The sequence below is a fragment of the Haliotis rubra genome, unplaced genomic scaffold, assembly GCF_003918875.1.
Source record: "Haliotis rubra isolate DU_JTF1 unplaced genomic scaffold, ASM391887v1 Scf737, whole genome shotgun sequence".
Classification (NCBI taxonomy): domain Eukaryota; kingdom Metazoa; phylum Mollusca; class Gastropoda; order Lepetellida; family Haliotidae; genus Haliotis; species Haliotis rubra.
The window spans coordinates 403,004-421,906 of record NW_025767454.1 but is presented as its reverse complement, the minus strand read 5'-3'; the positions used below and the strand labels follow the sequence as shown (position 1 = coordinate 421,906).

Below are 18,903 nucleotides of genomic sequence, written 5' to 3'. Positions count from 1 at the left end.
TTCATCACATACCAATTCTAATTCCAAACCTAAAATGGATGCCAAATAAAACAAAATTGCCCACGTCCTCGGAAACCTAACCTAACCCAACGACAATGAAACCATATATTTTAAACTCCTAATACGTCAATGTAGACTTATACAGTCTGAACTACCCGGGATGTGGTAAGCATTGTGTGTAGATGACTAGAACCGGTTCCTCCCAGGTAGGTGCGACAGTGATTCCCAGCATCGATTCCAGTCACACATGGCGATATTGCACTATAGACGCATATTGACTCAGTTGTGTTGTAAACACTGCCGTGCCACCAACATACTACGGATGCCAACAGCCTGTAACAGCCGCAGATTTCCTTTCGATCTGTTGGTCGTTCTAGTTGATAGCGTTTAAGCAATTCTGTTTTAACACATATCATATATCACAACATATCAATCCCTAAACGAAAAAACTTATTAAGCATCACGAACAAAAGATATGTATTTTCTATAAAATATCAACCAAATGTTAATATGCTTTCACTTGAGAACAATTATCGTGAAAAACTCTACCATATGAAGGCATACACCGAATCACAGTATCACGATCAATGTAATAAATTGTTCGAATTTTAGAGCAAAATACAAAGCGACTTCGCACTATTTTCTTTGAATAATAACTGAGGTACGTCGCGCACAAACAGTCACGTCATCAAACATGTATCTGTTAAAGCCACCATTAAATAAGAATCTAAGATACTAATTTCAGGCGAATATATGATTCTTGATGCTTGGTGGTTACGGTTGTGGTGGTTGTCAGTGCTGTGTAGTAGTAGTTGAAGTGGTCGCCACACGCTAACCTGTGCGATACGGTACCTAAACGACGTGAGTTGATGCTTGGTGGTAGTAGTAGTCGAAGTGGTCGCCACACGCTAACCTGTGCGATACGGTACCTAAACGATGTGAGTTGATGCTCATGCTTTCACCCATTGGTCCTCCTGTCCGGATGTGATCATATAAATACCAGGGTCATATAGATGAAACATTCCTGGCCGTTTAGTATAACAACCTACGCTTGGCTGCTCTTTCTAATCAATAACACACATTCGTTTCGAAAAGTACTGCAGCCCGTCAGATGTGCAGCGTAAACAGACGCGTGTCTATTAAAATAAATCTAGTGTGAATAACAGAGTACCACATTATTGAAATATGTGGAACCAACGTTTAAAGTTACACGCCGTTTGAAACAAATTACAATTCAAATACTCTGAAAACACAATCTTGGATATCTTCTAAAACGAAGACGATCCTACGTGTTTCATCGCGATGTGATAAATCCATTAATGAGAAACGTGTTGTCTTCGACCTGATGGGCATTGTCTCTCTCCCTCGCACTTCTCAGGTGTATATGCGCGTTGTTGACACGTATGCATGTAATTCGGGAGAAATCTCCCCGAGTTTCAAAGATCTCCTGTCATCTCAAGTTTTTATTTACACTCAGTCCCGAGAGCGGCCTAGATACCAGCGATCGAATATCCGCAATAGTGGAAGACGAACTTTGATACATGAGAGGGAACCACAATACCTCAAAAACCGTCTATCGACATATGATAGAGCAGTGAGATATCTATTCTCTAGTTAGGGCACCTGTCGGGGCAGTTTCGGGGTAGCTTACTACGGTAGCCGCGAGAGGGCGCTCTGCCGCTGGGAAATCCTCCTTGGCTGAACAACTTGTTTTCAATGCTTCCCGAGGGATGTCATACACTGATGAACAGTCCAGGGATATATGACAGGTCTAACGTTAGTGGAGGCGCATAGGATATACCCGTGTACAGATTTCGTTTTGGATTTATTTTTTCAGTGGATGACAGGATGGGTGAGTCGACACAAGGTAAGCTGAAGAGATTTCAGTGAAAATTTTGTGGCAGACGACAGGTGTTTTCTCGTCTGCTCGATGGACACGCACGAGTCGTCTGCTATCCTCCGGTGTCTTCTGCTCGCAGTAATCGTGACACAGAAACGCCCGCTATCTTGTCCCGACTGTGCTGAATTAGCTTGCATATATTTTAACTATATATTTTAGGTAAAAGGTTTTAAAGATAGAGTGTGTGCTAAAAGTGACAGGTTCCCTGTTTACCTACAGATTAGGGATCTCAGCACGAGCTCTTGTACAAGGGATAGTGGCTTGGTTTTAATAAGAGACTAGAATCTATTAGGTTTTATCAAAATATTGTAGCTTACAGCTCATACAAAACTCTTTTCGACATTTGCCCAAGATAGACAGGGTTATGAATAAGAAGACATGGGAAGATGATACTAAAGTTCGGCTCCAGCTGAGATAAGGGGAGTGGGCCTTCTTACCTGAATAGGTGGGAAGGGAGGAGAGAGTTTGTAAATAGAGCAGGTCTGACCTTAGACAAATTTACAGTCTAGTGCTACAAGAAAACATGAATGCAATATATATTTAGTTGGGATGTCACGATTTGAGACAAAATACAAGATCTAGCAACAAATGAGTTTGCTGTCCAGGACATTAAAGCAAGATCCTCCAATAGATAAATTGATGTTGTAAATTCACAAAGGGGCTGAGTGTGGGAGGGTTATGATTGGGGAGCAGCATGTCTGTGACCCATATATCACTGAGAATGTTGCCATTGTTGTGAACTGCACTGATAAAACAGAAGGGCTATGGACACAAACATCTTTATGCTAAAAAATCACATTTGTGTATATTGGCATGAAAGGTGTATTCCTTTTTTAGAAGAAGAAATGGCATTGGGAATGTTTTTGAAACCAGGAGAGAATTTATTTACAAGGAAGCTGTGTAGGGTTATATGGGAACATCTGTTGGATTGGGATGTCGGATTTTGTTAGTTTGGAGTAGGGATATATATGGTGTTATTTCAGGGTGGAAAGTAGTGTCATTTTGGCATAGGATTCAGTTTTGCTGTTTCGAGTTAAGGATGTGATAGTTTGTTGAAGGATGTGATGTACTGTTATTTAGGGTAAAAGGGATATTTCCTTACGAGTTGTGCAGAATGCAGACTGTCTCTTTAATTCTTAGGATCCCTGAAATGATATTTCTGGAATATTGCTAAAAATGGCATAAAACTATACTCACTCACTCATTAATTCTTAGGTTTTCTTGTAATGTAACATCTTGTGTGTGTTGCTTAGCTAGGTAATTGGGTTTTATGTACTGATGAAACTCGCAATTTCTCTTACAAAGGAATTGTAACTCTTCCTTAATTTTGAATGAGACATTTACCGTTGAACTCCTCAACGTAGAACCTAACAACAGCATTATGGTCCATTAAATAATTCACTGTCAAATCTGGGCCTATAGCCGCAGGCAGTTTGTCTAAGTTTAAAGCTGCTGTATAATCTTGTTGAAATCCTTTCTTCAAAAAGTAAGTTCTTGGTTGTCATGATTCATATGCCAGCTCTCATGACATGTAGTTTTTAACCCCTGTACATTAGAAGCATTGCACAGTTAGATGATCTATGATCATAGTCAAATATTACAAGCAGTATTTTTATTTATAGATTTATAACAGTGAATAAATTCAGGAAGACCTTTCACTAGTTCCAGTTACAGAACAACTGTTTGTAGGACTGACATCTATCCTTGCAACATGATAATTCTAGGTATAATAAATGTTATTGTCTACTGGACAAATGACTTGTAAATTTAATGTGTCAGTCTCTTACCTTTCAAAGTGAAAGTGCTGATATAAGCATCATAAAGAAACATGTAGATAACTGTAGAGAACCCCATATAACAGAATTATTAAAGTTATGCGAGAGTCATACAGCCTTGTAGTGAAGTACAGAACCCTGACTAAGATATCACAGATTCCTGTTGTACATCAGAGAATCTAGCAGAGCATCATGGAATCCTATAGAGCATCAGATAATTCCATGTAGAGCATCAGAAAATCATTTAGGGAATCCTGTAGAGCATCAGAATATCCCACAGAGCCTAGTTGTAAAGGTTCTTGTCTTCCACAGTGATGTGCCAGTTTTGATTCTCTTATACACATGGGCAACATGCCCTATTCTGTTGTCCCCTGCCATGGTGGAATATTGCTAAAAACAGCAGAAAACCCTAATCAATATTTCATTCAGGGAATCTTTTGGAGCATCTGAGAATAAAGTAGAGCAGAAGAAAATCCTGTACAGAACCCTGTATAGTATAAGCAGAGACCATATAATAATCTATTATATGGTCTCTGGTATAAGGCAATAATTTAGATACTAGTAATCTCCTCGAGCAACAGTCTACTTTGACTAACGCCAGAGATGATAAACTATTATCATGCTTAGCCTCTGAAAATACCTATTTTAACAGAAAGAAAAAAACTCAGTTTAAGTTGAAAAGGAGCCAAGTGAGATAAGAGATTGAGGGTCTAGGGAAAATCTAGACTTGCTTCATTTGGGTAACTTTGTCTCTGAGAAAGGACTATGTAGAAGGCAACATGATATGGTTCAGGGGCAGGGATACAGACTGTAGGGGACTAGACATGTCAGCTCTCTCCAACTGCTTCATCAACAACAGGAGGAACCCCACACACCCTCCTCCATCCCCCCACCCTATGTGTCTCATCCCCCCCCCCACTTTCCCATCCTCCAGTCCACAACAGACCCAGAAGGGTGACCCACATCTAGGATTAGCCTATGCTATTGTAGTCATTGTTGAATACCTCGATCATGTTCGCTGAATGAAGCAAATACCTGGAGGGTGACCCTACCAGAGGGCAGAAAGGATTTGTTACAATAAAAGGATCTAAATAATTTGCCGAATAAGCATATTTGAAATGATTATGGGTTTTAGAAGCAAAATATATGGTATGTGTTCCTTTAGAAAGGAAGGATTACGATCAAGGATATTTTTGTTAGGCACATGATTTATTATTTATCAAGAAAGCAAATTATGAGGAATGGTTTTGATGTGAGTGGATGTTGTCGGTAAAGTTACAGCTATAGCAGGCTGTTGTTAAGTTGTTTTACATAAAGAAATTAATCTTGATTATAAATAATGGCTGTAGAGGAAGCAAGAAGCGATGGCAATATTGATCACATAGAATACCATTGTGACTAGTTAATGATTGCATGTCCTCTCTTATTTAGTGGGAAAATGTTTTTTTGTAGAGATCTTGTTGTTGAACCCATATAAACAGATTGTGGTGATTATCATAAAAAAATTAATACACAGCATCATGTTTATCATCATCCTCATCATCATCATCCAGGGGTGGTGGGGTAGCCCAGTGGTTAAAGCGTTCGCTCGTCATGATGAAGACCTGGGTTCAATTCCCCACATGGGTACAATGTGTGAAGCCCATTTCTGGTGTTCCCGTTGTGATATTGCTGGAATATTGCTAAAAGCGGTGTAAAACTAAACTGACTCAATCACTCGCTCATCATCATCCAAATATGTTTGCATTGACAATCATACATTTCATCCTGCTCGGAGATGATAATTAACGGTGTTGGTCTGATGAACACGAGGTATGTGGACAGTCACTCGCATCTGACAATGGTAATGTTTGAGAACTGAATCACTAAATCATAGTCCTGGAGTGTCTCCAATTATCTGACAGTGTATATTTAACAATAATTGTGCCACCTGCAAATTACACAGGTATGTTTATCACAGATCTAATGAACACTGACAGCTGATAATGACAGGTCTGAACCTGCAACACATAAGTATTTCCAATGACTGTTTCACGTTTTCTAATTTCATCATCAGATAATGATCAGACCTAGTGAGAGGAATTTGCATTTTAGTAATGGGACTATGTTATAAACAACGATTAAGTGGTTATTGATGAAACTGGAATGTAATTTTGACATGAATCTTTTGATGTAAACAGTATGACTGAATAAGAAGAAAAGGTGAGTGAGTGAGTTTAGTTTTACGCCACACTCAGCAATATTCCAGCTATATGGTGGCTGTCTGTAAATAATCGAGTCTAGACCAGACAATCCAGTGATCAACAGCATGAGCATCGATCTGCGCAATTAGGAACCGATGACGTGTCAACCAAGTGAGCGAGCCTGACCACCCGATCCCTTTAGTCGCCTCTTACGACAAGCATGTGTTGCTGAAGGTACCTTCTAACCGGACCTTCACGGGTAAGAAGGAAAGGAAAGACAAAGTGTTTGCTTGAATCATCTAGGTATAGTTCCAGTGAGGTAACGCTGGATGTCTGACATGCAGTGACTAAAATGTCTGGTTCTATATCATATGTCAGACAACTACATTTGGTTAATAAAGAGATAGACTGGTTATTATGAATATTGTTTTAGTAATCCAGGAAGATCCCGTGATTAACATGCCTATAGGTTAGAATATGTAGTAACATAGGTTATATTTGGGATTACACTTTCTTAGTAAAGTACAGATTCTAGTACTTTTGTTGGGTTGAGGCCTTTGGGTTGGGTTGGGTAACTTTGTGTGCTGGTGATTAGGTGCCTGACTGTGAGGTTGTGGGTTCGATTCCCAGGTGGGACTCAACCCAACAAAAGTACTAAAATCTGTACTTCCTGATAAAGTTTAATGCCAAATATAACCTATGTTACATTTGACAGAAGACATGCTGTTTTTCTGTGAGAGAAGGGAAAATCAGTCTGTGAATTAAACTTTAGCTGTCAATATCTGTATATGCCAGAAACAGGAATCTGTAATGTAGGTTTGTAAGCCAGATTTTCGTTCTTTGAGTGGCATTTTCAGAAGTTGGGAGTACAATATTGAACACACTTTATGGATAAAAATTTCTTTTTTTAAATACAGCTTTTCCTTGATGAAGTCTGGTGTATCGGTTTCATTCAGTCTGTCCACCCAGATTATGCGAGAGTGTAACAGGGCTCCAGATAATTTTTCAACATCAGGAGTACGTACTCCTTATTTTTTCAATATAAGAGTACTGGAAAACTTCAAGAGTACATTTAGAGTACTGAATGGAATTTAATGGAGTATCAGTAATCTTGTGTTTCGTTTCATGTATGCACCACAACATTGCCACTCTTGTGTAAACAGGTCAATAAACAATAAAACAATACTTTTTTCGGATAAATACGACTGTAAATGATTCTAAGACCGTACACCATTTCAGTGAATATTTTTTTATCCGTATGTACATACACCGATACGACCCTTATCTGGAGCCCTGGTGTAAATATCAACAATCTGTGTCACCTTGTGATTTACCATCCATTTCAAAAGAGTTTCAAGCCTTGTCCACTCACCCACTATAAAATGAGGAGTGGTTTAATCCATGCACTGCTACACCCCCACACCAACCCACCGACCCCAAGTATGAGATGTGATGCGACTGATATGAAGGGTTATCTATTTGCAGCGTTATACATTATATACCTTTCAAGACTTACAGTGATGGTACACTGACAATGTCTTACATACAGCTTATGACTAACACGTCCTAACTTTGAGCAGAAATAAAAATAATTTTATGTTTATTCAGAGAATGACCTACTTTTCCAAGTCATATTTTTGGATGTGAGATTGCATTGTTCCCTCCAGGCTTTTTCCTTAAACTGTGTTTATAAATCGTGTAGACTAAATGTTTGTAAATATGTAATATGCTAATGTTACGAATAGCGCTTTTATGTCGTGATCTTGTAAGTACTTTATTTCGAGAAACAAAACAAGACTGATGTCGGTAGCTTTTGAAATGTCACTGTCTCCAATCATCATGTTCCTTTCATTGGTTTGTTTGTCGATCTATTAAATCAATTAAAGACAGATGTTTTTGTAATCTTATCTACGTCCATATATAACAAAGTAATGATCAATAAAATTAATTTTTTAATTAGCATCCAACTTCCTTTTGAATTTGAGGCAAGATGTGTTGTATTTTTTAATATACTTTTTAAACAGAGCATCTGTGTACAATAGGTCTCAGGGTTTTGTCTAGACTTGCTCAGAGGCTATATATAACCAAGTGTGCAGGAAATGACAATAAAAATTCCCTGATAATTTATGAAAATATAAGCACATTTGTTTCTGTTTGCACGCCAATAGCGCTTAGTTTTTAATCCAAAAATCAGGACTTTTTTGCAGATATAAAGCGTGAGTGAGTGAGTTCGGCATAGCAGGAGGTCACGTTAACCATCAGGCTACCCTACTGCCCTGATATAAAGCATAATGCTGTGGATGTGGTGTATTTCAAAGCGTTATTAAACTAATGAACTTGTACCATTTCTTCATGTTTAGGTTCTTGGAGATTATAAGAGGAACACATGTTAATGTTCAACACAGAACATCATGTAACATTCAACACAGAACATCCTGGTAACATTCTGTACAGAACATCATGGTAACACTCAACACAGAACGTCCTGGTAACATTCTGTACAGAACATCATGGTAACACTCAACACAGAACACTTTGGTAACATTGTAACATACAGCACAGAACATCATAGTAACATACAGCACAGAACATCATAGTAACATACAGCACAGAACATCCTGGATACATGTACATTCAGTACAGAACACAAAAGTAACATTTACTGCTCAACATAACATTCAACACAAAACAATAAGAAACCAGATTTTATACATGTGATCACCGGGTGGAAAAAATTGTAAACATTATGTATGCCCCAGGGCTAAACAATCACAGGTAGATATTTTTATTATCTTACAACCAGAGGAGGTGAGCTGGCTGTTTGACTTAAGTCGGTGATTGACTGATTGATTGAACGTATGAATGAAGTACGCTGGTGGGCGTGGAAGTTATGTGGAATATGTAACAAGGTGTTGAGCACAACACGAGGATATCAGCTGAACTGGCAGGCTTAATGTTATGATGGATGACTTGAGGAGAGGTTTTGGACTGGCTAATTAATTGGTTCATGATTATCAATTATGAAGTATATTTATCAATTAGGAATGAGGGAGGATATGAATATTTGATCAAGTTTCAAGGGTTTTCATTCATTGTTTATAAGAAAAACAGGTTCTCTTAGGCAATGATTTAGACTATATTCTGGTTTGTGAAATTACTATACTGGTAAGTAATTAACTGTTGGTTATTCTGTTTTGTCATTTCATTCCTGAAGCATTACTCAGGAACACTTCATATTTCTTCATGAAACTTTCTATACATATCAGATATAGTGGCATTGTACACTGACGGAGTAGGACTTCAAATCAGTTATTAAAAAATAAGAACAGCATCCTAAAGCAATTATTATTGTTGCAAGTTTGTTTTAAAATTGTGACTTAGTTTTTAAAATATAAACACATGATAAGCTTTGTCTGTTGAAAAGTAACATTGCTAACATTTACGTCTTTGGAATTCTTTGAAATTTTTGAGAGAATAAAGGGAATGATTTAAAAGTTACTGCCCAACAGATAAATTCTCTCTTTGAGCATTTTTATGAAATATCTGGCAATATGTATTTTTTATCCAGTGTTTAACATTAACAAATAGCATTCTATGTACATGCTTTAGATAAAGCACTTCAAAATCCAGGTCACTGCTGTATAAATAAAGATCTACTTCTCAATTTCTGTCTGAAGAACGTGATGATCCTTGAAATGTACAAACTGGCTTCATTTCTCTGTGAAATGACATTCATGGGCTTGGCTTGAGTTACAAGAACATTTGAGGTCCTGACTTGAATCAAATTTGTTTGAGTTATAAGAAGTGCAAATACTTATTGCAGTGATCCTGGAGTTAATCCCGGGGACTTAAGATATGCTTGTTGACTCAAAGCATTTGTTGCCAAAATGTGATCCTGTGCTTACGTGAAATCCTGGCTTTATGTTTGTAAAGTAACTGTAATATGAAGAAACTAAAAAATACTGTAAGACCTAATTTAAGGTTAATTTCCTGACAGGAACTCTCATTAAAATATTAAAAAATATATAAGTAGTGAGAAATCACATTCCTAGTTAATCGTTGCAAATATTCAAATACTTTTATCATTCATACTCATAAAATTAAATCCAGCTTGCTTCTTAATTCCAAGACAGCTCTTATCATCAGTTTGTGTTGCCTATACAATTTTTTTTTGTCAATCCATCTTCTATCTTCAAAGTTCATTTTCCATATACGTTTAATCAGGTGTGTCTGATGAACCAGTAATGTAAAATATTTTCATTTACATCCTATGTGATTGATGGCAAAATTAATCTATAACAGCTATAGTGGCCTAATCCCAGGGGATCAATAGCTTAAGACACCTATAGCCTGGAGGTTCCTGTAATATGTTCATGTATCAACAGAAGAAATGTAGATTCATGAATGTAGGGTGGTCACCTTAATGGACAGGCTTGTTGACTCATCCATAACTCATGATGATTGTTCATTTGCACCTGATTGGTCGTTAGTTGATTGCTTACAGTGATATTGATAAAGCCACTGCAGGAAAAGACATTTATTAGGTTATACCCACTCGTTGCTGCAAACTGACTTAGACTGAAAACATGTCATCAGCTGTAGTGATAGTGTACCCTCACATACACGTGTATCAGTACTTCACCTCACTTCCATACTCATTTGTCACGATAGCAGGGATAAACCTAGGAATGTTTTTTTAGTCGGCTGGTTAAATTTGGATGGACCCAATGCTTGATAGGAGGGTCCCCTCTTAGATTTGGGTGTTTGAAGTTTTCAGCTAAATGTATTTACTTAATTTGTATGTTAATAGACTGTTTTAATAAGCTTGTAATTTTTTTTCTGAGACATTATGATTGATGATCTTGAACGAAAACCGAAACCAAAAGTTGCCAAATGAAAGATTTTTAGAAACACACGTTTTCATTGGCTGAACTTATTACAACAACCAATCAAGGATATTATTGCACTTGGATTAAAACTCAGGTTCACTTAAAGGTCTTTTGTGCGATTGCGGCGATCGATAACAATATTTATTGCATTATATTTACTTAGGCCGCTCACTTGTATTTTTTTTATGAGGCATTTCAACTATTTTGTGTCCACAGGACGCAACCCAAATTTCTGTCAGCGGCAATTAATATTTTGATGCGGAAATGCCACAGAAACACATCCTAGCTGATTATGCCTGAGATAGGTCATGTTGCCTGAACATATTTTGAATGATGATCGAACCTAGAGCAATTTTATCAATCTCTATTAGCGATGGCGACCTTGACCGATATCAGCCGTACTGTTTTACTATTGACAACTTAGAATGATGATCAAACATAGAACAACAACAAAAATTGATTTAAAAAATATAGGATTTATTATTAGGCTTCTGAAATTTAGAGGCTGGCCTATTTTAACATTGTACTTAATACTGCATTCAATGCAGTGATTCCCCACATGGGTACAATGTGTGAAGCCCATTTCTGGTGTCCCCAGCCGTGATATTGCTAAAAGCGGAATATTGCTAAAAGTGGCATAAAACCATACTCGCTCACTCAATGCAGTGATACTAAGCCTGGCAATATGTTCCAAGTTACTTGTTCTGTCATCAATGGCATGCAGTGTTTTCTGAAAGGACATGAAAGTAGCTGTTTGGGACATATATTAACATATACTGGGACTTGGAGCTGATTATCAGCCTGTAAGTAGGTCCAGAGAAATCCTTGGTTGTGCTATACACATATAATTTATGTTCATTCATATACATCTGCTTATACATTGCAAAGAATGTATTCATGGTGTATTAACTGAGGACATTTTACCCTGCAACTGCCTTAACATATTCAGATATCCTGTTTGATTCTCCTTTGGGTTGTGCCAGAAAAATGGTTGTCAGTGTAATGATAATGAATGGTGATTCTTTTATGGCCTGAAATGTGAAAGGATCTCTTCACAGTCTTTCTTTTCAAAAGAGTCTGTTTTGATTCATGTTTCTTCACTTTTTGTGCCATGAAAATGATGTTTCATCACAGTGAGTTGCACATTGTTCGTTTGTTTATTTGTTGTTTATCACTTCACTCCGTCATATTTCAGTCTGTGAATAATTCATAATTGAGCCTGGACCAGACATCATGAACATCAATCGATGCAACAAGGATGATACGATGACATGCATCAACCAAGTCAGCGAGCCTGACCACCTGATTTCCTTAGTTCCTCTTACGACAAGCATGTGTTGCTAAAACCAATTCTAACAGGTAGAATGGGACAACGTAAAAAAAACAGGATTAATTTTTCCCTTTGTTAGTTTGGAATATGGGATTTGTTATGAATGTATCTTTTGTTGAAATGTTCATGTAGAGAATTATCATGAGAACAGGGCAGAGATTCTGATACAGACCGGACTTAGTGGATGATGAGTCAGTTCCTGTTGATTGATGGGTGATATCTCTATGGTGTGCTTTGGCAATGACAGTTCACACAGTTGGTGTCTCAAACAAAATGGACAGTTTTAAATGGACCTTAGTGTGTTTGTGTTCAGACTCAAAACAATTGTTAAAGGTTACTTTGTTTTCTTACCTTGGTTTACACACACAGGGATGTGTCAGGCCGATGTTTGGCTGGGTCCTTGTTTGGTTCGCTGACTGTGTCCACATGTCCGAGGGGTCAGTGTTGACCAGTGGCTGGTGAAGGTGGGGGTTAGGTGTTGGGCCAGGAGCAGAGTGGGTTGTGGAGACCTTGGGTAGGGCTAGGTGTTGGGCCAGTAGCAGAGTGGGTTGTGGAGACCTTGGGTAGGCCTAAGTGTTGGGCCAGTAGCAGAGTGAGTTGTGGAGAGTGATGTTGGGCCAGGTGGGCTGTGGAGACCTTGGGCAGGGCTAGGTGCCAGTAGCAGAATGGGTTGTGGCCCTTGGGTAGGGCTAGATGTTGGGCCAGTTGGGTAGGGCTGTGGAGACCAGGAGCAGAGTGGGTTGTGGAGACCTTGGGTAGGGCTAGATGTTGGGCCAGTAGCAGAGTGGGATTGTGGAGACCTTGGGTAGGGCTAGATGTTGGGCCAGGAGCAGAGTGGGTTGTGGAGACCTTGGGTAGGGCTAGGTGTTGGGCCAGTAGCAGAGTGGGTTGTGGAGACCTTGGGTAGGGCTAGGTGTTGGGCCAGTAGCAGAGTGGGTTGTGGAGACCTTGGGTAGGGCTAGATGTTGGGCCAGTAGCAGAGTGGGTTGTGGGAGACCTTGGGTAGGGCTAGATGTTGGGCCAGTAGCAGAGTGGATTGTGGAGACCTTGGGTAGGGCTAGATGTTGGGCCAGTAGCAGAGTGGGTTGTGGAGACCTTGGGTAGGGCTAGATGTTGGGCCAGGAGCAGAGTGGGTTGTGGAGACCTTGGGTAGGACTAGATCTGGGCCAGGAGCAGAGTGGGTTGTGGAGACCTTGTGTAGGGCTAGATGTTGGGCCAGAAGCAGAGTGGGTTGTGGAGACCTTGGGTAGGAGCTAGATGTTGGGCCAGTAGCAGAGTGGGTTGTGGAGACCTTGGGTAGGCCTAAGTGTTGGGCCAGTAGCAGAGTGAGTTGTGGAGATGTTGGGTAGGGCTAGATGTTGGGCCAGGAGCAGAGTGGGTTGTGGAGACCTTGGGTAGGGCTAGATGTTGGGCCAGGAGCAGAGTGGGTTGTGGAGACCTTGGGTAGGGTAGGGGGCTAGGTGTTGGGCCAGTAGCAGAAGAGTGGGTTGTGGAGACCTTGGGTAGGGCTAGATGTTGGGGGCCAGTAGAGCAGAGTGGATTGTGGAGACCTTGGGCTAGATGTTGGGCCAGGAGCAGTGGGAGAGTGGGAATGGGTGTGGAGACCTTGGGTAGGGCTAGATGTTGGGCCAGTAGCAGAGTGGGTTGTGGAGACCTTGTGGAGACCTGGGTTGTGGAGACCTTGGTAGGGCTAGATGTTGGGCCAGTAGCAGAGTGGGTTGTGGAGACCTTGTGTAGGGCTAGATGTTGGGCCAGAAGCAGAGTGGGTTGTGGAGACCTTGGGTAGGGCTAGATCTTGGGCCAGGAGCAGAGTGGGTTGTGGAGACCTTGGGTAGGACTAGATCTTGAGCCAGGAGCAGAGTGGGTTGTGGAGACCTTGTGTAGGGCTAGATGTTGGGCCAGGAGCAGAGTGGGTTGTGGAGACCTTGGGTAGGGCTAGGTGTTGGGCCAGGAGCAGAGTGGGTTGTGGAGACCTTGGGTAGGGCTAGATGTTGGGCCAGGAGCAGAGTGGGTTGTGGAGACCTTGGGTAGGGCTAGATCTTGGGCCAGGAGCAGAGTGGGTTCTGGAGACCTTGGGTAGGGCTAGGTGTTGGGCCAGGAGCAGAGTGGGTTCTGGAGACCTTGGGTAGGGCTTTTCAAGCTGGTGACAGAAAATGACCCTCCTACAGTACCCAGACCATAAAACGAGGCTTTTGTTATTGTGAGAATCCTTTTTTCTCAAATTTAAACAGTTCATATATCATTAAACATAAGGAAACTATATGGAATAATTATGCTACAAACTTTTAATAGAGCCTCTTTAAATGTCACATTTGATCAGAATACAACGCAGTCATTTCTTCAAAACTGGCACTTTCTTTATTTTTGGAGAGATTTATCCCTTTTTGTAGGTTTTTTGGCCACAGGTCAAAGGCTGTCGTCCACTGGTAGTTCACTGGTTGCAGGTCCACAGTTTCTTTAATTTCCAAGCGCAATACGAATTGACACGATAGAAGATAACGGGAAAATGCCATGAAAAATCGGTATATTGTCACGGCATTTCCTACGACAGAACACGAGACAGTGTAAGTCTTGGGTGTCATAGCATCTATGAAATAATGTAAACTCACTTTATATATCAGCCCTTATGTTATTTCCAACGGCAATTCTTCAACTATTGCCGCATTCAAATTTAACAAATAGTTCTCATACTACCACTGACCTCAATGTAAAAAGAATCGTAAATACACCTCCAACCAACGAACCTGTATCCCCTGGAAGACCTTTATCGCAAAGTTGTGATTTTTACACATCCCTGACATTGGAAGAAATTCTGTGTAGAATGTAACCTTTAATGATAAACATGTATAGTACGTTTTCAACAGCAGTTCTTCACATATTTCATTTTGTTTTTGAATTCTGACACTGTTTCTGATGCATACTTAATGTACCATACACCTATTATCCAATTAGTCGGTTGCAGCATAAATACCAGTCATCAGAGTTTGAAATAAAAGATTTAGCCCTTATAAAATGTGCCCATCAGTCAGTGCTGTGGGTCATTATATATGTTAATTCATTGGTCCATTTCTTACAAAAGTTTAACACCATTCAACCTCTAAACATAAGTACTCATTTACAGAGGTTTGTCTCAACAAACAACAGATCATTCTGACCACCCAAGAGGATGTGTATGATAGAATTATGTGTGTATAGAATGACATATGTATCTTCTTGTTTTACTAACACTATGTTGATAAAATATTTCACGTGACAGACCATATACTATCTAGTTATAGCTTTATATTCTGATTTTCATTCAACGGTTCTGAAGGAAACTTTAGTGTTATGTCTGTGTCTGTTAGGAATTAACATAGAAAATGTGTTTAAAATCAAATATGTTTTTGATGACATAAATTCCATGTAGATATGTGTATGCATTATTTATTTTTTTTACAAATTTAACAGATAATACTTTTGTACAATGACTGAATAAAGTCATGCATGTGTAATTTAATATTAAAGTACACACGCACCATCATACAAAAATATCAGATAAAATTCACATCGAAATTCACACGTTGCATAACAATGTTTTCACATTTCGCGCACAATATCAGCTTCCGACCATACTGAATGACATGAATGTAGCCTAATCGGCGTAATACGATTTAGATTTCAGTACACATGCAAACATACACTGCAGGCTTAAAAGTGTGATATTCAGACATCTAGTGCCAGATTTGAATTACCGATTGCAAAACGTCAACAAAATCACAAAATATGACCTGAAAACGATCAGCTGATTCCACCGCCTAGCTTCGAATGGCCATTTTGCGATTCATTAATGCAATATAAGCAGTGATGGCTATCCCCGGTGTATCATGGAATCACATAACAAATATTTCAGGATATCACACTTGATATATCATCGGTCAAGGGAAAAGACATATACTGTCCATATGCACCAGCGTGAACGTTAATGGTGATGGTGAAGGCTATACTGGTTAACTGGCTCTAAGTGTTTAGTTACAAGAACAGCTCCCATCGCGCATAAGACATGCGCTGTCAGTTTAAGGTTTGACCGTCCAGCATTTTGTAAAATAAAATAAAATATATTTTGTTCCTTATTTATTTTGTAGGAAGGAAAATTTGGGTCGGTCGGGAGATGAGAAACAGAAAAAAATATGGACGGCCAAAGTGTTAAGCCAGTAGCAGAGTGGGTTGTGGAGTTGCACCAGTAGCAGAGTGGGTTGTGGAGACGATGGGTAGGACTAGATCTTGTGCCAGTAGCAGAGTGGGTTGTGGAGTCGACGGGTAGGACTAGATCTTGTGCCAGTAGCAGAGTGGGTTGTGGAGACGATGGGTAGGACTAGATCTTGTGCCAGTAGCAGAGTGGGTTGTGGAGACGATGGCTAGGACTAGATCTTGGGCCAGTAGCAGAGTGGGTTGTGGAGACGATGGGTAGGACTAGATCTTGGGCCAGTAGCAGAGTGGGTTGTGGAGAAGTTGGGTATGGTTAGGTATTGAGCCAGTAGCAGATGGGTTGGGGTTGTAGAGGTGTATGGTGGGACAAAGTGTTATATGTACAAGGGGAGTTACATCATGAGAGCCAAAGTTCTTCTGAAAAGTTGTATTGACTTAACCATCAGAAAACCCCAGGCATAAGGCACACTGGCACTGACTGTAAACATACATGTGCTTATCAAATGTGAGTGTGAAATGGAGACCATGCATTGCCACTCTCCAGACAGGAGGCTCTAATACTGAAAAGCATCATCTAGTAGTAGACAGTGTATCTGCCTACAGTAAAGAGATTATATTATTTATGCTAATGTCCTGTCTTAAGCCACTGACAGTAGAGTCATCAGTGTGTGAGGATGCCAGAACCTGCAGCCACCAACTCTGGTGGAGGGATCCTAGGTACCACTGAGTTTCTGTCAGGCTGTGAGGTGTGTGGTGTAACTGACAGGTGAGTGTGAGGTGTAACTGATAGGTGAGTGTGAGGTGTAACTGATAGGTGAGTGTGAGGTGTAGGTGAGTGAGTGTGAGGTGTAACTGATAGGTGAGTGTGAGGTGTAACTGATAGGTGAGTGTGAGGTGTAACTGATAGGTGAGTGTGAGGTGTAACTGATAGGTGAGTGTGAGGTGTAACTGACAGGTGAGTGTGAGGTGTAACTGATAGGTGAGTGTGAGGTGTAACTGATAGGTGAGTGTGAGGTGTAACTGATAGGTGAGTGTGAGGTGTAACTGATAGGTGAGTGTGTAACTGAGGGTGTAACTGAACTGATAGGTGAGTGTGAGGTGTAACTGACAGGTGAGTGTGAGGTGTAACTGATAGGTGAGTGTGAGGTGTAACTGATAGGTGAGTGTGAGGTGTAACTGAGGTGAGTGTGAGGTGTAACTGATAGATGAGTGTGTTAGGTGTAACTGATAGATGAGCGTTAGGTGTAACTGATAGATGAGTGTGAGGTGTAACTGATAGGTGAGTGTGAGGTGTAACTGATAGGTGAGAGTGAAACTGACAGGTGAGTGTGAGGTGTAACTGATAGGTGAGTGTGAGGTGTAACTGATAGGTGAGTGTGAGGTGTAACTGACAGGTGAGTGTGAGGTGTAACTGATAGGTGAGTGTGAGGTGTAACTGATAGGTGAGTGTGAGGTGTAACTGATAGGTGAGTGTGAGGTGTAACTGATAGGTGAGTGTGAGGTGTAACTGATAGGTGAGTGTGAGGTGTAACTGATAGGTGAGTGTGAGGTGTAACTGATAGGTGAGCGTGAGGTGTAACTGATAGGTGAGGTGTAACTGATGAGAGTGTAACTGATAGGTGAGTGTGAGGTGTAACTGATAGGTGAGAGTGAGGTGTAACTGATAGGTGAGTGTGAGGTGTAACTGATAGGTGAGCGTGAGGTGTAACTGATAGGTGAGCGTGAGGTGTAACTGATAGGTGAGCGTGAGGTGTAACTGATAGGTGAGCATGAGGTGTAACTGATAGGTGAGCGTGAGGTGTAACTGATAGGTGAGTGCCCCAGGGAGGAGCCACCTTGGTGTCTCATGTTGCATAACATGAGCACAGATGGTGGCAAAGCCAGACTACTGACACTGGACACTTGATCACAGGGATTATGTCATTACTGAAGTCATTCCTCAGTTAATGTCACCCAGAACAGTACCTGGGCCCTGTTTCACAAAGCTCTCTTAAGCCTAAGATCTCGTAACTTTTCTCGTAGCATTCATACGTCCTATGTTACAGTATAGGAGGTACAAATGCTACGAGAACAGTTACGAGATCTTAGGCTTACGAGAGCTTTGTGAAACAGGGCCCAGGTGTAGCAGAACAGTTCATTGAAACAGGGGTACCTCAAGGTTGTCCTATCTTCCCTATTCTGTTCACAGCGATCTCTAAAAACAATTTGTAAGACCCTTTACCACATATGGTATGGTGATGAAGTCTTTACCTGTGTTTGTAGTTATTAAGTTTATATCCATTTGACAGAATGCCACTCCACCACTCAGTCTGCGTCAGCACCTCAGTCTTGCCTCCATACATATGGACATATTTTCGCACAGAACATATATAACCACACCTATTTCTTATACATCATCTTATGTATGAATTATCTGAATGGCCAAGATACCAACACATATTGCTTTCATCTTCAGTCTTGGTTATTGTGCTGAAAAGTAAACACACATCACTACACTTTCGACCATCACCTGCAAGAATAATCGCTTTCAATTTGTTCCAAGCCAGTCCACACTTGGTTCATAATGGTTGAGGAGTCTTCTTAAGTCTATGTGGCCCTACAAACATTCCACTGTGAAAAAAATGATATCTTCCATTCAGGT

The 18,903-nt window shown here is 40.3% G+C and overlaps 1 protein-coding gene across 3 annotated transcripts in view; it reads left to right on the top strand.

Annotated features, from left to right (window-relative positions):
* Window positions 1-1,693: 1,693 nt before the first annotated feature.
* The window catches only part of LOC124259783 (serine/arginine repetitive matrix protein 2-like), a 187,645-nt gene continuing 170,435 nt past the window's right edge, over window positions 1,694-18,903 (top strand). For 2 of the 3 annotated variants that reach the window (XM_046693990.1, XM_046693989.1), the window contains exon 1: window positions 1,694-1,867. In XM_046693990.1, the coding sequence (XP_046549946.1) occupies window positions 1,849-1,867 (19 nt within the window). In that variant the 5' untranslated portion in view covers window positions 1,694-1,848. The remainder of the gene's footprint in view (window positions 1,868-18,903) is intronic. The other variant, XM_046693991.1, reaches the window with a different exon arrangement.